The sequence below is a fragment of the Myotis yumanensis genome, unplaced genomic scaffold (assembly GCF_028538775.1).
Source record: "Myotis yumanensis isolate MYYU_CA2020_CCGP unplaced genomic scaffold, mMyoYum1.0.hap1 SCAF_5, whole genome shotgun sequence".
NCBI lineage: Eukaryota > Metazoa > Chordata > Mammalia > Chiroptera > Vespertilionidae > Myotis > Myotis yumanensis.
The window spans coordinates 686460-708896 of NW_027223756.1; the positions used below are offsets into that span (position 1 = coordinate 686460).

Below are 22437 nucleotides of genomic sequence, written 5' to 3' on the forward strand. Positions count from 1 at the left end.
ACCCCCTGCTCCTCCCTAGGGCTGAATGGATGTCGCAGGACTGGTGACCCCCGGTGACCTCAGGACTGGTGCTTGTCCTGCAGCGACGGGGGGGGGGGGGGGGGGGGGGGGGGGGTGTCCAAGGCCCCGGCCCTGGTGTGGAGCAAGGACAGCCATGAGACGCTCAGGGCCTGGGGCCTGGGGCCTGGACCACGAGTGGCCCGCCTCTACTGCCCCCACTGTGCGCCCTCGGCACCCAGGAGGCTCCCTCTGAGGGGGGGGTCCCCACAGCACGAAGCCCCACTGCCCGCGGCTGACGGGCCGGAGCCCTTCTGTGCCCGTCTCGTCTCAGGGACCCCCCAGCCGCCCCCGCCCGGGAGGTGGGTCTGTGCTCAGGGCGTCCATGGCCTCTCTGAGCCCGTCCTCATCAGCAAACCGCCCGCCCTGCTGGGTGGCCCTCGGCCTCCATCTGGTGGAGAAGAGGCCGCACTGCGGGAGGGCGGGTCTCAGCCGGAGGGACAGGGGCCGGTCCAAGTCCTCCTAACGCTCCCCCAGGCCTCTGCCCCTCCAGCCTGCTGACCGCACAGCCCAGGCCTGCTGACCGCACAGCCCGGGCCTGCTGACCGCACAGCCCAGGCCTCTGCCCCTCCAGCCTCCTGACCGCACAGCCCAGGCCTGCTGACCGCACAGCCCGGGCCTCTGCCCCTCCAGCCTGCTGACCGCACAGCCCGGGCCTCTGCCCCTCCAGCCTGCTGACTGCACAGCCCGGGCCTCTGCCCCTCCAGCCTGCTGACTGCACAGCCCGGGCCTCTGCCCCTCCAGCCTGCTGACCGCACAGCCCGGGCCTCTGCCCCTCCAGCCTGCTGACCGCACAGCCCGGGCCTGCTGACCGCTCAGGGCGCCCGCCTCCTTCCATCCGCCCCCCCTCCAGTGGGTCTCGCTGTGAGGAGAGCGAGCAGGAGGCCCCTCACTGTCCCGCTGGTCCGGGCCACACCCACCTGACCCTGCAGATCCACCGGCCACCAGAGGTTCAGGGGCAGGGCCCTGGCCGAGGCCGCGCAGCAGCGACAAAGGGACTGAACCCCCATCCCGACCCCGTCACCCGGCCGAGACCCCAACAGCCAGCCTCGGGCTCCGTCCGCTGGGCCCCACGGGGACCTGCCTGCCGCCTGGAGGGGATGTTGGCGCTTCGCCGCCGGAACCACCACAACGGGCCGACAGCTGGGGGCGGCCAGGGCGACAGACAGCCACCCCGCCCCGCACACGTGGGAGTCAGCGCCCGGGTCACGGGGGGCAGCCTGGGCCGGGCCTCGGGTCTGAGCGGCCCTCGGTCCCCTCTGCCCAGCGGTGCCCCCCACAGGCTCAGGCAGCGAGGCCCCTGCAGGCTGTTGGGCCCAGCCCGTTCCGACCCAGGACCAAGGCCAGAGCTGAGCGGCGCCGCCCAGACCAGCAGGAGCGCGGGGCGAACGGAGACGGAGCCCAGATCGTGTGGTCAGTCTCTTTATTGAGGCCCCTCGGACCCGCGGCGGGCGGTCCCCCACCCGCCCCCCAGGCCGGCCCTGCCCGGCCCCCAGGCCAGGGTCCCGCGGGCGGCCAGGCGGTCACTCGGGGGTCCGGCTTCTGCCCTTCGGGGACCAGATCTTGGAGAAGCGGAACTTGGACTTCTTCCTCTGCAGGTCTGAGCGGGGGACACTCAGGCGCTGCCCAGCGCTGGCCACGGCCCCGGGGCCTGTCCTCCGTCCCCGGCAGGGCCCCCCCCCGCCCCCGGGGCCTCAGCGCTGCAGGCGGCCGGGCCCAGCAGAACCAGACCCCGTCCTGGGATCACCCGGCACCGCCTTGGACCCACCACCCGGACCCGCTGCCTCTGGACCCACCAACCGGGGAGCAAACCCCCTGAGGGTGGCCTGTCTGTCCCCGCCCTGAGGCGGCCATGGGGGCGCCCGCCCCGCAGGCTCCTCCCCTGCAGGCTCCTCCCACCTCAGGCCCCTCCCTTAATGCCCCTCCCACCTCGGGCCCTCCCACCTCAGGCTCCTCCCCTAATGCCCCTCCCACCTCGGGCCCCTCCCCACCTCGGGCCCCTCCCACCTCAGGCCCCTCCCCTGATGCCCCTCCCACCTCAGGCCCCTCCCCTAGGGCCCCTCCCCCAGCCCCTCCCCTCAGGCCCCTCCCCCAATGCCCCTCCCGCCTCAGGCCCCCTCCCCTCGGGCCCCTCCCCTCAGGCCCCTCCCCCTCGGGCCCCTCCCCCTCGGGCCCCTCCCCCAGCCAGGCCCGTTACCCAGCCTCTGGATCATGGTCTCCAGCATCTCGTCCTCCTCCTGCTCCCTGAAACGGGAAGGGCCTCCTGTCAGCCTCACCCCTGAGCCCTGAGCCCCCTGGGCAGCTTCCTGTCCTCCTGGGGCCCAGACCCCCACAGTGACCTGGGGACACGAGGGGGGCGGGACTTCCTGGGCCCAGAGCCCCTCAAGCTCCGGGTGACACGATGGAGTCGACCTTCTGACCCTTTGCGGCCAGAACAGGAGCCCAGACGCGGGCAGGCGGCTCTGGGCGTCGAGGGGCCAGGGCAGCGCCGGGAGGCACGTGTGGTCACATGTGTTTAACAGACACAGCCCGGCCGGCTCGGCTCAGTGGTGAGCGTCGGCCGATGAGCCAGGAGGTCCTGGGGTCGATTCCTGGTCGGGGCACAGGCGGGGGGCGGGGGGGGTGCAGGAGGCAGCCCGTCCATGTGCCTCTCAGACTGATGTTTCTCTCTCCGTCTCTCCCCCCTTCCACTCTCTCTAAAAAGAAAAAATCGATGGAAAACATCCCCCGTGAGAATTAACAAAATCCATATATAAAAGGCTAATATGCAGAGTGTCCCCTCGGGAGTTCGACCGCTCGCTACGACGTGTGCTGACCACCAGGGGGCGGCAGGGAACGAAGGAGGCCCCGATCGGCCCTGATCCGGCCAGACCTAGAGACCAACGCTCCCCGTGGGGGAGCAAGAACTTCGTGCAGGGGCCTCTAGTGAGTAAATAAACAAATAAACTGAAATAAAATGTAAAGTCCCACCCCCACCCTCAGGCCACTGCAGGCACTGGGTGGCCACCCGCACCCCGAGGCTGTGGGTCGTGAACAGCGGTCCCTGCGCTGCAAAGTCCCGCGGCCAGGCTGCCTGGGGGCCGGGGAGCAGGGGCCGGGGAGACAGGCTGCCTGGGGGCCGGGGAGCAGGGGCCGGGGAGCAGGGGCCGGGGAGACAGGCTGCCTGGGGGCCGGGGAGCAGGGGCCGGGGAGCAGGGGCCTGCTCTGTGCGTGGTGGGGGCCTGCTCTCAGGCTCACCCTCCAAATGCGCACAGTGGGTCTCACTGTTCAGGTCCCGAAGGCTCTGAGCTCAGAGTGACCAATCCTGGCTGCCTGGGGGATGCCTGTGCCCCCCAATTCACCTGGGCCCCCCCCTCACCTGAGCCCCCCCTCACCTGGGGCCCCCTCACCTGAGCCCCCCCTCACCTGGGCCCCCCCTCACCTGAGCCCCCCCCTCACCCGGGCCTCCCTCACCTGGGCCCCCCCTCACCCGAGCCCCCCCTCACCTGAGCCCCCCCTCACCTGGGGCCCCCCTCACCTGAGCCCCCCCTCATCCGGGCCCCCCCTCACCCGAGCCCCCCTCACCCGGGCCCCACCCTCACCCGCGCCCCCCCTCACCCGGGCCCCCCCCTCACCCGGGCCCCCCCCTCACCCGCGCCCCCCCCCTCACCCGCGCCCCCCCTCACCCGGGCCCCGCCCACCTGCGCCCCCCCTCACCCGGGCCTCCCCTCACCCGGGCCACCCTCACCCGGGCCCCACCCTCACCCGGGCCCCTCTCACCCGGGCCCCCCTCACCCGGGCCCCCCCCTCACCCCGCGCCCCCCCTCACCCGGGCCCCCCCTCACCCAGGCCCCCCTCACCCGGGCCCCCCCCCTCACCCGCGCCCCCCCCTCACCCACGCCCCCCCCTCACCCGGGCCCCCCCTTACCCGGGCCCCCCCTCACCCGGGCCCCCCTCACCCGCGCCCCCCCTCACCCGGGCCCCCCTCACCCGGCCCCCCCTCACCCGGGCCCCCCCTCACCCGGGCCCCCCCTCACCTGGGCCCCCCCTCACCTGAGCCGGTCCTCGTCCAGGAAGTCGATGATGTCGCTGCGGTCGTTCACGGTGCTCACGTACTGAGTCAGCAGGTCCTGCTCCCGCTGCCGGTCCTGGGGGGACTTCAGAGCCTCTGTGGGGACAGCTGCTATCAGCCGAGCCCTGCCCCCCCTCAGGACAGTGTCCCCTCCTCCAGCTCCAGGCCCCTCCCCTGGAGGAGGGTGAGGTGTCCGGGCACCTGGGACAGAGGGTGCCTCCAGGCAACACAGATGGAAGGCGGAGAAGGAAGGACCACGTCCACGGTGAGGCCGCCCGCGTGGCCTCCCCCAGCCTCACCGGCCGCCCAGTGGAGAGACACACGGGGAGAGACACAGAGACGCGGAGAGAGAGACTCGAGGAGAGACACAGAGAGAGACGCAGGGAGAGACACAGAGATGCGGGGAGAGACACAGAGATGTGGGGAGAGACACAGAGACGCGGAGAGAGATACAGAGATGGGGAGAGACACAGAGACGCGGGGAGAGACACAGAGACATGGAGAGAGACACAGAGACATGGAGAGAGAGACTCGGGGAGAGACACAGAGACACGGAGAGAGACACAGAGACATGGAGAGAGAGACTCGGGGAGAGACACAGAGACACGGAGAGAGACACAGAGACGTGGGGAGAGAGACACAGAGAGAGACGCGGGGAGAGAATCGGAGAGAGAGACACGGAAACGGCTTGGGACCAAGCCACTTGGCCACCCGACCCATAACACCCAGCAGCACACTCCCCCCCACAGCCACCCCCCCACAGCACACCCTCCCCCACAGCACACCCTCCCCCACAGCACACCCTCCCCCACAGCACACCCTCCCCCACAGCACACTCCCCCCCACAGCCACCCCCCCCACTGCCACCCCCCCACAGCACACCCTCCCCCACAGCCACCCCCCCACAGCACACCCTCCCCCACAGCCACCCCCCCACAGCCACCCCCCCACAGCACACCCTCCCCCACAGCCACCCCCCGACAGCACACCCTCCCCCACAGCCACCCCCCCACAGCACACCCTCCCCCACAGCACACCCTCCCCCCACAGCACACCCTCCCCCACAGAACACCCTCCCCCACAGCACACCCTCCCCCACAGCCACCCCCCCACAGCACACCCTCCCCCACAGAACACCCTCCCCCACAGCACACCCTCCCCCACAGCCACCCCCCCACGGCACACCCTCCCCCACAGAACACCCTCCCCCCACAGCACACCCTCCCCCCACAGCACACCCTCCCCCACAGCACACCCTCCCCCACAGCACACCCTCCCCCCACAGCACACCCTCCCCCACAGCCACCCCCCCACAGCACACCCTCCCCCACAGCACACCCTCCCCCACAGCCACCCCCCCACAGCACACCCTCCCCCACAGCCACCCCCCCACGGCACACCCTCCCCCACAGCACACCCTCCCCCACAGCACACCCTCCCCCCACAGCACACCCTCCCCCCACAGCACACCCTCCCCCACAGCCACCCCCCCACAGCACACCCTCCCCCACAGCACACCCTCCCCCACAGCCACCCCCCCACAGCACACCCTCCCCCACAGCCACCCCCCCACAGCACACCCTCCCCCACAGCACACCCTCCCCCACAGCCACCCCCCCACAGCACACCCTCCCCACACAGCACACCCCCCCCCACAGCACACCCTTCCCCACACACACAGCACACCCTCCCCCACAGCACACCCTCCCCCCCACAGCACACCCTCCCCCACAGCACACCCTCCCCCACAGCCACCCCCCCACAGCACACCCTCCCCCACAGCCACCCCCCCCACAGCACACCCTCCCCCACAGCCACCCCCCCACAGCACACCCTCCCCCCACAGCACACCCCTCCCCCACAGCACACCCTTCCCCACACACACAGCAGGAGGAGCTGAAGCCAGTGTCCCCTGGGCGGCAGGTGACACCCTGGCCCAGAGGGCGAGCGCGGGGGGTGGGGACGCACCGGGTCGGGCCATCAGCTGGCGCAGCTCCCCCAGGATGTCCAGCTGCTGCTCCTCCAGGTGCTGGTCCCGGGCCCTGCGGGCGACAGTGTGAGGCGGGGCCGCCCGCCCGCCCCAGGGGCCCTCGGGCCGGGCTCTCACTTGTACATCAGCTCCGACTCCAGCCGCAGCAGCAGCTGCTTCTCGTGGATGAGCCGGAACCAGTCCACCATGAGCGCGTCCTCGGAGGCGTCTGCGAAGAGGAGCCGGGCTGGCACAGGCTGGCACGGGGCGGGCAGGGGGCCCCATAGGCTGGCACGGGGCAGGGCACGGGGTGGACAGGAGGCCCACAGGCTGGCATGAGGCGAGCAGGGGCCCCATAGGCTGGCACGGGGTGGGCAGGGGGCCCCATAGGCTGGCACGGGGCAGGGCACGGGGTGGACAGGAGGCCCACAGGCTGGCATGAGGCGAGCAGGGGACCCCATAGGCTGGCACGGGGCGGGCAGGGGCCTATGGCAGGGAGGGCAGGGCAGGGGACCCCATAGGCTGGCACGGGGCAGGGCAGGGGACCCCATAGGCTGGCACGGGGCAGGCAGGGGACCCGATAGGCTGGCACGGGGCAGGGCAGGGGACCCCATAGGCTGGCACGGGGCGGGCAGGGAACCCCATAGGCTGGCACGGGGCAGGGCAGGGGGCCCACGGGCTGGCATAGGGCAGGGCAGGGGCCCCACAGGCTGGCTGTGGGCAGGGCAGCGCCTGGGCGGCTCACCCCCCTCAGCAGCCCGCAGGCGCTTCTCCAGGTCCACGCCCCTGAGCTCCAGGGCGTCCAGCTGCCTCTCGATCTGCTGCACCTGCCTCTGGATCTCCTCGGGGGGCAGGTAGTCGGGGTGCAGCTGCGGAGGAAGGGGGTGAGGGGCCATCCAGGCCCGGGGCTGAGCTCCTGGCCCTGCCCCCCGCCCCCAGCCCAGCCCACTCACCCTGACGGGGGAGGTCACCGTGCCAGGGGAGGCAGGGGCAGCGGCTGGGCCCATGGGCCTCCCTGGAGAAGCAAGGGGCAGGGTGAGCGTCCTGGACCAGGGTCTGACCCCCAACAACTCATCCCCCCCAGCTCTGTCCCCCACGTCTCCTGCACACCCCCCAACCAGCTTCCCTGTCTACCCAGCAGGCCCCTGGGCAGAGCCCACAGACAGATCTGGGCACCATCCCCAGGCATCCCCTGGTACCCGGCCCCCCCTTCTCCCCCTCCCCCCGCAAGGCTCGGCCTCCTGCAACCTGCTGGCCCCACGTGCTTCCCTCCTTCTAGGCCTGAGGACTCCTGGTCACCCTTTAAGTCCCTGTTCGCCCCCGCCCCTCGCCCGCTCCCCTCGGCCCGTGCCCCTCGCCTGCTCCCCTCGGCCCGCGCCCCTCGCCCGCTCCCCAGCAGGAACGGCTGGGCCCGCTCTGGTCTGACCTGGCTTGTCCGGAGGGCGTCTGTCCTCCTGGGTCCGGACCGGGGCTTCCTGCCGCGGGGGTTTGGGCTGAAGCCAGTTGCCAGAAACGTCCAAGCTGGGGGGGACGGCCAGCTTCCTGCGACCGGACGGGGAGGGCTCCCCAGGGGAGGGGGCTGCTGTGGACGAGACACAGGCCTGACGTGGGGCCACAGGCCCGTCACTCCCCGAGCGGGGCCACCGCGGGCCCCACAGCTCCCCGTGCCGGGCGCAGCCAGGCGGCCCCGTCCAGCGGCGCGGGCAGGATCCTCGGCACAGCCCGGGCCGGCGGCCGCTCAAGGCCAGGCAGGAAGAGGGGATGCAGGGGTGACTGAGGGTGGGGACACTCACACACACGTGCACATGTACAGGCACACGCGTGCTCACCCATGCACACGCCACGTGTATGCACCAAGGCCCACCAGGACCACTCTCCCTCCCGGGAGCATGGCCCACAGTCCCAGCCCTGGACGCCGCCCCCAGGGGCGACCCCTAGACCCTGTCCGCTGGCTGGGGTGGGGGAGGTCACTGGGACCCTGTCCCCTGCTGGGAACTACCTGAGAGGCTGGGCTGGAGGCCAGCAGGGCCCGGTGTCCTGTTGGGCCGCACGGGAGTCAGGGTGATGCAGACGCCCCCCTCGGAGCTCCCAGACACCTTCTGGGGCGCAGCCCCCCGCCTTCGGCTCCCCTAGGACCCGCGGCTCCATCAGCTCCGGGGCCCTGGACGGGAGGCAGGAGGTCAACAGAGAAAGAGGCGGTGCCCCCGCACCCACAGACACGCCTGAAGCACACACACCGCCAGAGGAAGGCTGCACGTGGAGCGTGGAGCGTGGAGCGTGGAGCGCCAAGGCCGACGCGCCTGCCTCCTGGGACCCTCCCAGAGCACAGTGTGTCTATGTCCCCCCAACCCCCGCAGGTGGGGCACGTGCTCGGGGGTCAGGCCGCCCTGGGCAGCTGACCCTGGGCCCACTGCCCAGACCAGGGTGGACTCAAGCGCCTGCTGGACCCTCCTGCCTGGGGCGTGTCTGTGGGAGCCGCCCCTTCCCACGGCCACACATGGGTGGGTGGGCCCAGCCCACTGTGTGTTCTTGTCCCTCAGCCACCGAGGCCGGTTCACCAAGTGAGGATTCCAGGGCCCCTGATGGACCCACCCAGCCACCCACCTTCCTGCCTTTCCAGTTTTCCAATGGGAACACGCCCCCCCCTCCCCCCCGTCACCTGGGCTGGTGTGAGCCACCCCCTGTCACTCAGGCTGGCGTGAACTGTCCCCTGTCACTTTGGCTAGTGTGACTATCCTGTCACTCTGGCTGGTGTGAACCGTCCCCTGTCACTCGGGCTGGCGTGAACTGTCCCCTGTCACTCGGGCTGGCGTGAACTGTCCCCTGTCACTCGGGCTGGTGTGAACTGTCCCCTGTCACTCGGGCTGGCGTGAACTGTCCCCTGTCACTCGGGCTGGCATGAGCCGACCCCTGTCACTCGGGCTGGTGTGAACTATCCCCTGTCACTCGGGCTGGTGTGAACTGTCCCCTGTCACTCAGGCTGATGTGAACTGTCCCCTGTCACTCGGGCTGGTGTGAACTATCCCCTGTCACTCAGGCTGATGTGAACTGTCCCCTGTCACTTGGGCTGGTGTGAACTATCCCCTGTCACTCGAGTTGGTGTGAGCCGTCCCCTGTCACTCAGGCTGGTGTGAGCCGTCCCCTGTCACTTGGGCTGGTGTGAACTGTCCCATCACTCAGGCTGGTGTGAGCCATCCCCTGTCACTCAGGCTGGTGTGAACTGTTCCCTGTCACTCAGGCTGGTATGAGCTGTCACCTGGGCTGGTGTGAACTGTCCCCTGTCACTTTGGCTAGTGTGACTATCCTGTCACTCTGGCTGGTGTGAACCGTCCCCTGTCACTCGGGCTGGTGTGAGCCGTCCCCTGTCACTCAGGGACAGGCTGCTGTGACTGCTCAGGCTGGTGTGAACTGTCCCATCCCTCGGCAGAGCTGGCTTCGGCTGCCCAGCTGTGATGCTGGGATGTGCCCACATCCCTGCTGTGGGTGTGTTGATCAGCTGATGTGTGTTTTTTACTCGGGAGCATTTGTTGAGCACCTACTATGTGCCAGGCCCCAGGCAAACCTGGGACACGGGCTCCTGCTTGGGCCCCGTGAGCACAAACCCACAGGCACAGGGTAGGTCCAGGCACAGGAGCCCCCAGCCCGCCCACTCGCCCCTCACCTCTCAGCCGGGTGCTTCTTCTCCACGGGCTTCAGGCGGCCCCTCCATGCTGCTGGCCCGTCCACCTGGTCCTTCTGGGAGCCAGCACTCGGGCCTGGCGGAGGCAGAGACGGGACATGCTGGGGGTTCTGGGGGGAGTCTGTGGGAAAGGCTGGGCCCCACCATCTTCCTGCAGCCATTCTGCCCGCAGGCGCCCCAGCAGCCAGGGCCCGGGAAGGAGCGCTGCTGGGAGGCGGGCACAGGCTGCAGCCTGGAGGACTCACACCGCCTCTCTGGGCCTCACCTTCCCCGCTGCCCAACAGGTAAGTGTGTCCAGTGAGCCCGCAACTGCCGACTGTCCGTGCGGGGGACCACCCCCTGCCCTGTGCCCTCACTGCGGGGCTCTCACCCTTCGCCAGCGGGGCCTCTGGCTTCAGCCTGGAGTCAGCAGCTGCCCGGCTGCCCCCTGAGGATGCCGCTGAGCTCGTCCTGCCTGCCTGGGGCGACGTGGATGCCCGTGCGGTGGTGCCCACGCTCGGGGGGGCTGCCGGCTCAGTCCTTGCAGGGGGGCTGAGGGCCGGGGGAGACGCCGACTGAGGCAGCTTGGCCGACGGACCTGCTCGTGGCCCTTTGGCTCTGGGAAGGCCGTTGGAAGCAGAGGCAGTGGCTGGGGAGGGCCTGTGGGTGCGAGAGTGGGGATCAGGCCCAGGTGGACCCAGGAGTCCCTCCCATGATGCCAGCAGAAGCCCCTCGGCCTCCCTCGGTGGCTGGTTCCAATGCCCACCCTCCTGGGGGAGGGCAGGCCCCTCCAGGGAGGCGGGACAGGCCGTGGACACGCTCCCGGCACTGCCGTATGTCTGACCTGACTCTCCTGTTTAAGGCTGGAGTGGGATGAGGTTCAAATACCCCCCGAACACACCAGGTATGGGGTGTGCGAGGAGCGGCCGCACCCTGTCCCTCCCCGCCCCCCCGCCTGTGCAGAGCCGTGGCCCGCCCGGGCCTGCCTAGCTCGCCCTCCTGGTCCGTGGCCACCCGGGAGCCATGGCCGCTCTGGGAAGGGGGCAGCACGAGGCAGTGGGCGGTGTGCCAGCCGGGCATGGCATCTCGCTAGGTGAGCAGTGAGCTGAACGGTGCCCCCACAATTCCTGTCCCCCGGCAGGGACAGGCTCTGCCAGTGAAACCAAGTGAGGGGAGGTCATCCCGCATTAAGGTGCCCTACGTCCAATGACACGTCTTATGAGACAGGAAGGCAGACAGACACGGAGAGACAGGCATGGTGACAGGCAGAGGGAGGAGGCAGCCGCGAGCCAAGGGGTGCCCGGGCACCAGAAGCTGGAAGAGGCAGGAAGGACCCGCCCTGCGACACTCGATCTCCCACCCTGGGCTCCAGCACTGCCCGCACACCAGCCTGGGCTGGCCCAGCCCGGGACATTGGCACGACCCGCCTCCATCCCGGGATGGCACCGCTCCGGTTGTGTGCAGAAGGCACGGGCGGCTCAGAACCCCCGGGTCAGACAGGTGACACCCGGGTGTTAAACAGGGGTCCTCAGCGGGACCGAGCCACCTGGGGACCCCGTGGCAGTGCCGCTGTGCCCACACCCCCAACGGCATGCAGGCGGCAGCCTCAGATGGTAGCTGTGTCCCCCTCCCGCTGCCCGCCAAGCACTCTGGCTCCCCGGTCTCATTCTCCCATTTCCCAGATGAGGAAACGGAGGCTGGAGGGTGAGGCCTCACCATCACACGGCCAGGTGGCGCAGAACCCCAACCATCCCAACCCCTCTGGCCTCTGGGATCCCCAATGGGCCGACAGGAGCGCCCCAGTCCTCCTTCCCCACGTACCTGCCTGGCGCCTGAGCGCCCCCGAGCCCGGGAAGGGCCTTCCGGAGACAGCTCAGCGCTTGCTCCCTGCGGTCGGCCTCGGAGGCCGCGTCGGCCGGTCCAGTGCTGGGGGCTCCGGGCGCCTGCATGAACCTCTCGCGGGCCTGCTGCGTCCTGGAGGCCGACGGGGTCCAGGCCGGGGCTCCCGCTGGACCCGCAGATGCTGGGCCTGCACTGACCTCGGCCCGGGGGGCTGACACTGGGGAGGCTGCCCTGCCTTGCTGCGTGGCCGGGAGAGGGTCCGGGGCACGAGGGGTCACAGCAGGACGGGGGCTGGCCGCCGCCGCGTCCTGTGCGGCCGATGACCACCCTGCCGGGGAGCTGTTGGCCACGTGCGTTCTGGCTCTGCCACCCACAGGGTCCACTGAGGGCCTGGACCCGGCCGGGCTCCCCCAGGGGACGTGGGAGGGGGCGTCCCGAGGGGCAGCTGCGGCGGGCACGAAGCCTTTGGCCGTGGCGTTGCCCACCCTGGGCTCCCGGGCTGCGGGCCCGGCCCCTGGCCGTGCGTCTCTCCGCCCACGCGCCTCCTGGGCCGTCTGTGGGGCGCTGGGGGGCGGGGAGTCGGTGGGGACGGCGCCTGGCTGTCGGGGGACCCGGCCCGGCAACATGGGGCTCGCAGGGGCGGCTGTGGGGTGGTGGCTGGAGCAGACGAAGACGCCGGGCTCCGCCGTGGGCCTGTAGGCGCCCGGGCGCAGCGTGTTGGAGCACTGCCTGCACCTGCGGCGGAGGACACGGCCCAGCTGGCGTCACCTGGCCCGGAGCCGCGGTCACGCGCAGGCGCCTCCCGGCTGCTCTCCCGGCCGGCCCGGCCCCCAGGCGCTGCTCAGGGGTGCCCCCCCCCCAGCAGCGTCGGTGCCATGGGCCCCCCACACAGGCCCCACCTGAAGCAGCTGCGATGGTACAGCTTCCCGTCCACCAGGTGCCGCTGCACGAGGTGCACGTGCTCGCCGCAGACCCCGCAGGTGCTGCTCACCGCGCCGCCCGCCGAGCCCGGGCCCTGCCCGTGGGAGGGGACAGCGGCGTCTGAGCTCGGGCGGCCCCGTCAGCCGCAAAAAGATCCCACTTCACAGACCGGAGAGCTGAGGCCACAGAACAGCAGCCAGGGCCCAAGCCCAGGCCAGCTGGACGCCAAGTCCAGGGTCTCCAGCCTGGCCAAGGAGGTGCGGCTGGAGGCTTGGTCTGGGGGTTCTTGAGGACCAGGACCCCCAACGTCCCCACCCCAAGGCACAGAAATCCAATCCAACTCCGAATGTCGGGCCCAGCCCCGGGAGCCTGTGTGACGGCCGGGGGACAGCAGGGGGCGCCCGAGCACAAGGTATGGCCCCTTCAAGGCTCCACCCCCTGAAAAGTGGGGACACAGCTCCCTGTGTGGGCCGGCCTAGGCGGGAAGAACGCACCCACTTTCTCTCCTGGACCCACGGGAGAGGGAGCAGCCGGAGTCGAGAAAACCACTAGGAGCCCAGATATGTCTGGGTTCAAGGTTCAAGCTTAGCCGGCGGGGAACTCCCTGGGCCTCAGTTTACCCGTCTGCACAATGGGGACCCTATCCCGACCACACAGGACTGAAGGGACTCGGGAGCCAGTCCCCGTGGGCTCCTGGTAAACGTTGCTGAGGCTGGGCCCGGACCCAAGTGGACCCCAAGGGATCCCCCCGCCCCCCGGCACAGGTTCAGGGGCAAACTCAGCCCGCCCAGCCCCTCAGGGAGAACCCGTGGGAACCCAGAACCAGAGGGCGGGCAGGGCTGGCGCTTACAGCCTTCAGCGGGGGGCCCTCTGCGCCCCTGTCCTTCCGCTGGACGGCGCTTGTGCTGACCGGAGACAGCGGCAGCCCCCGGGCCGGCTGGGGCGAGGCCTTCTTCCCGGACGGCTCCTCCTCGGCCTCGGACAGGGGCCTCTTCACCCCGGCCATGCCCCCAACTGGCAGGAGACACAGGGTCAGGGGCCGGCCCAGCCCCCACCCGGCTCCCAGTGTCTGGGCCACCCCGGCCTGAGCCCTTGGAGATGTGGGTGCCCAGCTGGGGCCTGGAATGGGGGAGGGGGTGAAGGCAGTTCCTGCTGGGGTGCGGGGGGGGGGGGGCAGCCCCAGCAACAGCCAGCGCCACCAGCTGGGGCCTGGCCTCCCCGCCTCCCCCTGCGACCCTGCTGGGGTCAAGAGAGGGGACTTCGCTGTTTCTCCACCAAGTGGATGGAAGGCAGGAGGCGGGCTGGCCCCGAGCCCAGACAAGCCCGGAGCGATTCCGGGGATTTCTAAGGCCGGGCGCGGAATGTGGGGGGGGCAGGAAGCAGAGCGCTGGGAGAGAATGGCAGGCGGCCTCTCCCGCCACCACGTCAGGACCAAACGGGGGGACATCGGAGCTGGGCCTGGGAGCCCTCGGGGGTCTGCCAAGCGGCCGAGACCCAGCGAGGGGGAGGGAGGCGGGAGCTGGCGTGCCTCTCAGGGGACCTGCCCAGCCTGCTCTGAGCCGGGTGCGGGGAGGCCGGGCCCTGGACCCCTGGGAGGAGGCCGCAGCACGGGGAGCTGCCCACGCCCCCGGGGTAGGGGGTGCCCGCCAGGGGCAGCACTCACTAGGCGAGCGGCCGTGGAAGTAGTTGTAATACTGCGACACGTAGGTCAGGATGCTCAGCCGGTCCGGCACCTTCAGGGCCACCATGTCCTCGGCCTCCAGCAGGGCCGGGATGCCCAGCTGCTCCTCGGCCACGCGGAAGGCCTGGCGAGGGACGGTCAGCGGGAGCGGCCTGGCCACCAGCTCCCCCCGAGGTGCCAGAAGCAAGGACCCCACTGGGAGCCCAGGAAAGTCTGGGCCCAAGGCTCCAGCCCGGCCTGTGTGTCCTTCCGGGGCCTCAGTTTACCCGTCTGCATAATGGGGATCACGTCCCGACCACGCAGGACGGAAGGCGCTCGGGAGCCAGCCCCCGGGCTCCGGATGGCAATGCCCACCCCGTGGGGCACAGGGTACCCAGAGGGCGAGGGGCGGGCTCTGCCCTCTGTCCCCAGCGTCCGGGACACAGAGCCCACTTTGCAGCAACGAGACGGGCTGGCTGGGCCGGGGAGGCTCCCGCTGGGACCACAGCCCACAGCACGGCCGGAAGCAGCGTGTGCGGGACCCTGGCAGCGGCTGAGAGGCTGGGCCGGGCGGTGGTTCCAGGGTGAGGAGCAGCCGACGGGTCACCCAGGACCCACCGGGCGCTGCCCCCAGAGCCACCTGGGCCGACTGTGCCTCGGATGAGCAGGAGGGTCCAGCCACCCACCCACCCAGGAGGGGGCAGGGGAGCGGGGTCACGGGATGGGCAGCTGCAGCCTCCCTCCACACGCCCGGGACGGCGGGTGCAGCAGGACAGGGACTCACCAGCTGGTTGTTCTCGTAGACGTTCTCCTTCCTGAGCGCGTCGAAGTCTCTAGAAGGTAACGATGCAAAGCAGCTCAGACCTGGGAGGCAGGGCTGGGGGCCTCGGGGGTCAGCCTGCCCGAGTGGGGAAACCGAGGCGCGTGTGCGGTTTGCCGGCGAAGGAATGTGGTCGCCGCAGCCTCGGGAGGGCAGGGCCAGCCAGCACCGGGACACTGGGCCCTGCTGGCCCGCACAGCCAAGCCCAGCCCGGGACCGAGGGCACAGCTCAGAGGCCTGGCATGTCCCAGGATGGGCCCTCAGGTGGACATGGGGGGCTCAGGGCAGGGACAGCGACATGCGATGAGGGACAGAACTCGGCCACCCCCCACCCGGATCCCCAGGCACCTCCCCAAACACCCACTGAGTCGGTGCTCACACCCCACAGCTGTCGACGCCCACCTCTCACGGATGAGGAAGCTGAGGCACAGAGAGGTTCGGTGACTTGCCTGAGGTCACCCAGCAGAGACCAAAGCCAGGCCATGGCCCCAGCGTCCAGGGGAGTTCAGGTTCAACCAATTGGGGCATGGTTTTTAAAATACATATATTTTCATTGATTTCAGAGAGGGAGGGAGCGACAGAAACATCAATGATGAGAGAAAGTCATCCATCAGCGGCCTCCTGCACGCCCCCCACTGGGGATCGCACCCACAGCCCGGGCCTGTGCCCTGACCGGGAATCGGACCACAGCCTCCTGGTTCCTAGGTCGATGCTCAACCACCGAGCCACGCGGCCGGGCTGGGCGTGTACTAAGCGCCCACCTGGGGCCCAGCCCCCTCCCCAGGGAGCAGAGCCTCCTGGTGCCTGAGAATGTGAGAGCCACGCCCCCCACACACACACCTGCCACAGGGTCCCGTCACCAGGCTGCCCGGAGCCCCGCACACGCCCGTGGGCACCACGGCCCCTGGCACCCCAGAAGGGTGCTCTGAGCAGACAACACAGCCAGACCAGCAGGCGGCTCGGGAGGCGGTTACACACACGCCTGTCTGTCTGTCTGTCTGTCCAGGGGGCGGTCTGTGGGGCCTGGATTGTTCTGGAAGCTTCGCAGCAGGGAGAGCGGGGGAGAGCGTGGGTCTGACTCCCGCAGGGTGAGCCCCCGGCTGCCAGGGCCGCGGTGACCCCGCGGGGGGACCAGCTTCTGCTGGGCCATCGGGGCCCTGGCTGCGGCCGACAGGTCTCAGACGAGGGGCAGCCAAGACCCGTCACATCCAAGACCAGGAAACAGGCCGGCCGCAGGGAGGGGATGGGAGCGGAGGCTGCCCGCCCCGCTCCCCGAGGGGCCCGGCCGTCCGTCACCCGGCCCGGCTCCCGGAAACCCCCCTTCCGCCCGACCACCCCGCAGGCAACGCGTTCCAGATGCCAGACCGCCCGGCACAGAGGGCGCTTTGTCCGTGGGGCGGGCGGCAGGTGTGTCTGGTGGACAGACGGCCGGAGGGGCGGGAGGTGGGCCAGGCGAGTGCAGCACAGCCCGCACCCCGTCCACCTGGCTCTATCCCGGCCACGGCCACGGCCACGGAGTGAGGGTCCCCTGTGTCCCCAGGGGCGCCCACCATGCCCGCAGTGTCTGGGCTGGGAGCCCCCCGCCCCCACTCACCCCTTTGAAAGCTCAGCCTCCCCCCCAACCCCACCCTGCGTCCCCCGCTGACCTGCCCCAGGTCACGACCTCCCCGAGGTGCCCCCTGGCAGGAGGCAAGAAAACAAGTTCTGTTTTGTCTCCTAACAACCGGGAGAGTCTTTACAGAGAGAACCACCGAACGAAGTCACTGGGGTGGCCCGACCCAGAGTGACCGTGTCCTCACAGAAAGGGAACTGGGACGGAGACGCCGCCTCCAGCCAGGGTGGCCCCAGGAGGCCCCGGCGACACCCGACCCGGCCGGCCCCTCACTGCTGCCGCGGGAGCGCCCGCCCGGGTGCGGGTCAGGCCCGGCTGGCCCTGGGGGAGGTGGCCCCTCGTCTCAGGCCTCGCTGGACCACGAGGTCCTGGTCCTCGGGGACGGGCCAGGCAAACAGCCGGTGCCCCATCAATGCCCGCGGAGGGAGCGCTCTGCTGGCCTTCACCGGCTCTCTCTTTTTTTAAAATGTATTTTTATTGGTTTCAGAGAGGAAGGGAGAGGGAGAGAGAGAAACATCCATGATGAGAGAGAATTGCCATGGATCAGCTGCCTCCTGCACGCCCCCCACTGGGGATCGAGCCCACAACCCGGGCCTGTGCCCTGACCGGGAATCGAACCTTGACCTCCTGGTTCCTAGGTCGACCGCTGAGCCGCTGAGCCCACTGGGCTGGGCCACTTACTCTTTCAACACCAACGAGTGACCCACGAGTGAACCACCCACAGCCCCACGGGGGCACACGGCCTCTGGCAACGGCTCGCCTGGCCCGCGCCCCTGCCTGCCTCCCACGGCCACAACTGGCCGGGACTGCGGCTGCTGCCCGCCTCCTGGCCCCAGCGCCTGGGGGCTCGGGGCATGTGTCCCTCTAAATTCCTGGAGCGCTGACCTCATGCTGTTTATTTCCTGGAACAAAATGCAGCCCTGGGGGGCGGGTGTGGAGGGGGGTGTTGGGGGCGCTGGGGCCGAGGGGGCCAGACAGAAGGGAAAGCCATTCCCGAGCTTTCTCCAGGCACCCCCAGCGCATCTGGAGTTAATCCTGCGTGAAGGGAGCAGGGGGGAGGGGGGCAGAGGGACAGACGGAGAGCTGGAGGGAGAGACACAGCAGAGAGAGGGGGAGACAGGGCTCGAGGGAAAGTGACCCCAAGGCAGACACCTGGGACGACATGGGGAGAGGGTGGCTGGAGGGACGAGGTGCCTGAGGCCCCGGGCAGGCCGGTCCAAGGCCCCCCTTCTTGTACGCGGTAGGCAAATGAGGCACCTCAGCAGCTGCCCAGCTCAGGCCTCCCCAAGCAGGCACCACCTTGCTGCCCACCCAGCCAGAGGGGTCAGCCCTGGGGCTGCTCCGGTGCCCGGGGTGGGGGTCTCGGGGGGCGTTGGGCCTGGGCCGTCCCCAAAGAGGGGGCCCTGCAGCCCCCCATGTCCATCCCGGAGATTCTGGCCGGAAGGCTGGGCAGCAGGCCCTCAGACGGAGACAGAAGGCCTCTGTCCTCAGGCCACTTCCTGCTGACCTCATGCGGGAGGGACAGTGCTGCCTCAGCTGCTGGGGGGCTCCTGGGAGTCTCCTGAGCCCCCAGCAGGCGTGTCTAGAATAGTGGTCCAGGAGCCGCCCTGCCTGGCCCTGGGCCCTGACCCCTCCGGGCAGGGACGGACAGGTCACCACCAGGGCTGGGACGGGGAGGCCCTCGACCTGCAGCCGCGCCCTGACACCACTCGGGTGGGCGTCCACAGCTGCTACCGACGGCCCCTCCTCAGCCGGCCTAGGGCTGCCTGCTGCCGGGGGGCTCCTGCCGGGCACCGGGCACCTGACTCACACCGGCCCCCCCTCCAGGGGACCTTAGTCCCTCCTGGCCTGGCCCCAGCGCAGGCCTCCGGTTGATGCCCTCGGCTGCCCGCGCTGGGCGGCACCGGCTCAGCGGGTGCTCACCTGGCCTCGCTGGGAGACAGACCTGCAGGCCCGGGCCCAGTTACAGCGGCGGGGTGGGCACGAGCCTGTCCCCCAACAGCAGATTCACCCACGCCTCCCAGGCCCCCGAGGAGCCACCAGCACAGGCCGCATGGCCTCCTGGAGCGGCCGCACAGGAACCCCCGGGCCCGGGCGGCAGGCAGAACCTGCATGAGCTTCGGGCGCCATCCCCACCTGCTGGCCCCGCGCCTGCGGCTCCTCACGGCCTCTCCCTCCGCCAGGCCCAGAGGAAGCGGCTCCCCTGTAGCAGGAAGGACTGAGACGAACAAAGGGACCCGGGGACAGGATGTCCCTCCGGCTGCAGAGGGTCTCACCGCACGGACGGAGGGGGTAGTCTCTCCCTGCGGGTCCTCCCGGCCCCTCCGCGGCCGGCGGGCAGCTCACTGCTTCCTGGGGGGACGCCCCTCCCAGCCACCACCTTGCCCAGAGGCACGGAGGGGTCAGAGTGGAGGTGGGTGCTGAAGGCACAGACACGGGCACAACGAAGGGCTCGTGCCCACACTCAGGTGCACACCCCCCCCAGCCCCCTCAGCTGCTCCCTCAGCTGCTCCCTCAGCTGCTCCCTCAGCCAGGATCTACGGAGCCACACCCACCAGGTGGAAGCCTGCACTACTTCCTGGTTCTGCCGTAACAAATGACCACACACCAGGCAGCCTGGAAACACACGTTTATCCCCACAGCCCTGGGGGCCGGACATCGCCCGGTGTGCCCGCCGGAGGCTGGCAGATGCTGGTCCCTGTCCCTCCAGCTCCCGGTGGCTCCACGCGGCCCTTAGCTTGTGGCCGCATCACTGCAATGTCCGCCTCCGTGGTCACATGGCCGCCCCTCCGCCCTCTGCACTCGCCCCTGCACAGCCCCTGCTTTCAGACAACTACCGAACTCCTACCATATCTACGGAGCCCCAGGGGCAAGCCCTTATCTCTAGACCTCCAGCTGTGCACTGATAGCCACTGAGCACCTGTCATGGGCCAGACTCGGTTCCAGGCGCTGGGGACACAGCGGTGAACAGAACAAACAGATGCCCCACCTTCTGGAGCCGAAAGTCCAGTGGCAGATGGACCGCAGCCAAGTCAGCAAGCAGGTCACGTGCACAGGCCGGGCGGGCGGCCTCCTCCCGAGGCCCTCACCGCTCTCTCTCGGAAGTAAGCGGCCTGGAGCTTTCATTCATTCCCCTCACTGCGCAGACGCAGTGCTGAGCGGGCAGGCACTCCACGGCCAGGTGAGCGGCTGCGGGACTCCGGCCGAGCCAGCGCTTGTACACGCCCAGGTGGGCGAGCCGGCTCACCGCAGGCAGCAGGGCATGTTGGGACAGGCGGACAGGCGGACAGGCGGACAGGCGCGCACACACACACACACACACACACACGCACGCATGGCCTTCAACCCCAGCACAGCTGGGAAGCTCCCGGGCCCAGAAAGACCCCAAGTCTCCGGTTCCATCCATTTAGCGGCTGAGCCCCCCGACACAGCACCAGCTCTCCCTCTGCTCGCAGGTCCTCCTGCTGGCCTCGGCCTCGTGGGGTCTGTGTGGGCTGGGACCCGGCCGGCCTTGGCCTCGTGGGGTCTGTGCGGGCTGGGACCCGGCCGGCCTTGGCCTCGTGGGGTCTGTGCGGGCTGGGACCCGGCCGGCCTCTGCTCCCTCCCGGGTCCCGCTCCAGTCCCCACCCAACCCCGCAGAGCTCGGCTTCCGGGGCTCAACGTGGAAGCACAAATGCCCCACAGCGTCTGCCTCCCAGGGACACGGGCACCCGCTGGGCGGGAGCGGCGGCTGCTCCCAGGAGGCCCTACAGACAAACCTCCGAGGGCAGAGGCGTCCGGCGGACTCCTTCTCAGAAGGAGACCGCGGCCCCAGAGGCTGGCGCCCAGGACAGTCCCTGGAGGACAGAGGGCATCTGGGCGCCGGGGAGGCCCCACTGCAGCCCTGACTGCCCGACGGGCTCTGTGACCTGGACGGTGTCTCCCCTCAGCCTCAGTTTCCCGTTTGCAGCGCAGGCGTCCCAAGCGAGGGCTGCCTCCCCCCTCCCTGCACACGCGCCCCACCCCCGGCTCCGGCCTGGGCTCCGCAGGAAACGGTCAAAGGGCCTCAGAGGCGCCGGCCGCCGCAGGTGGCCTCCCCACGCCCTCCCTCCAGCTTTGCGGAGGCTGAGCTCAGAGCTGCCTCCCCAGCCGGGGGGCCCGGGGGTGGGGGGGGGCCGTGCTGGTGAATAACGGGACAGAGAGGGCGGGGGGCGGGGGGGCAAGGCTGGCACCCGGCATGGCCGCCTCCCTGCCTCGCTCCAAGACCCCGGCCCCTCCCCTGCCCACCTCCCCTGGCTCCCAGGAGGGGGGCTGCCTCCACCGCCCCCTTGTCACCCGGGGGTGCAGCGGCCTGACAACGCGGGGGGCTCGGGCTTCCCGCTCTGCGCTGGCCCCGCCCCCTCGGTGCCCTGAGCTGCTCGGACAGGAGCCGGGACAGGCCGGGGGGCTGGGGGGGGCAGTGCCGCCCGCGAAGCCCCGGGGCTCCCCCCCCCCCCCCGCTGATGGGCAGGCGCCGGGCGGGGGCGGGAGGCGGCGGCCCCGGAGGAGCGAGCGGAGCGCGGGCCCGAGTCCCGGCCTGACTGCGCCGCGGGCCGGCGGCGCCGGTGGGCGGGACGCTGGGGCCGGGCACTCACAGGAGGTCGGGCCGGTGGCGGTGCAGGAGCGCGCAGAAGGCCAGGCCGTCGCGGAACGACGTGGTCATGTTGGTGATGCTCACGTCGCGGTAGCCCTCGCACTGCTGGCGGCACCACTGCTGCAGCGCCTGGATGGCCGCCATGCGGGCAGCGGGCAGCGGGCCCGGCGCAGGGCCGGACGGCGCCTCCGGAGGACGAGGAGCCCGGCCCCGAGTCGGGCGGACGAGGAGCCGGATCCCCGAAGCGGGAGGACGCGGGGCAGGATCCCGTCCGGGAGGAAGGGAAGGGACCGTGCAGCCGGCGGGACAGCGGCCGGCAGAGTGCAGCCCGAGTCCCCGTCCGCCCCGCCCTCCGGGCCCCGCCCCCGCCGGGCCCCGCCCCTCCAGGCCCCGCCCCGTCGGGCCCCGTCCCACCCACCAAGCCCCGCATTGGCTCCGGCCTCGATCAGGCCCGCCCCTTCCAGACCTCGGCCCCGCCCCTCCCAGGCTGGGGTTCCCGCCAGGCCCCGCCCCCTCAGGGTCAAGGCCCCGCCCCCACCAGGGCCAGGCCGCCCCTTGCAGCCGAGAGCCAGGGCAAAGGGGGCGCCCGCCCTGGGGTGCCGGCCCCGCTGCTCCCCCGGAGGCTTCGGGATTGTTCTTCTCGATGCCCCCTCACCACCACCCTCATGGCCACCACAGACGGGACATGCGGCTGCCGGGATCCCATGCCCGGGAAATGGACCCCCGCTGGCCTGCCTGTGGCCTCCCGGGAACACGCGCCCCCCTCGCCCCCCTCGCCCCCTCACCAACCCCCCTACAGCCAGCACCGCAGTTTCGGGGGAAAGGACTTTCCCATCCGGGTTCCGCCCTAGCCGGGTGGCTCAGTTGGTTGGATGGAGCATGGTCTCATGCACCAAAAGGTCTCGGGTTGATTCCTGGTCGGGGCATGTATGGGGGGCAACTGGTGGATGTTCCTCTCGTTCTCCCTTCCTCCCTCTCCCTAAAACCATACAAACATGTCCTCAGGTGAGGATTAAAGAAGAAAAGGCGAGCATTCTTCCGGGTTTATGCCTGGGCGGTGCCCGCAAGGTGGGGCTCACTCCTGATTCACAAAGAGGCGCCTGAGGCTGGGCCGGGTGTGGGCCACGGGCCTCCGTCCGGGCCGCTCCACTCGGGCTGGTCCACTCGGCTGCCTCTGGGGCAGGGGGCCCTCCTGGGGTTGTGGCGATGTCTCCGTTTCCCACTTTGCGTGTCTG

The 22437-nt window shown here is 70.5% G+C and overlaps 1 protein-coding gene across 1 annotated transcript; it reads right to left on the reverse strand.

Moving 5' to 3' along the window:
- Nucleotides 1-1463: 1463 nt before the first annotated feature.
- MICALL2 (MICAL like 2) lies at nt 1464-21483 on the reverse strand. The gene is given in 18 exon segments (XM_070414249.1): nt 1464-1657; nt 2255-2301; nt 4090-4204; nt 6077-6150; nt 6216-6306; nt 6823-6946; nt 7031-7092; nt 7504-7656; nt 8077-8191; nt 8193-8238; nt 9739-9832; nt 10127-10395; nt 11557-12312; nt 12477-12592; nt 13349-13512; nt 14162-14303; nt 14943-14991; nt 21204-21483. Coding segments are annotated over 18 exon segments (2637 nt in total). The 5' UTR covers nt 21347-21483; the 3' UTR covers nt 1464-1580.
- Between the last annotated feature and the right edge of the window lie 954 nt (nt 21484-22437).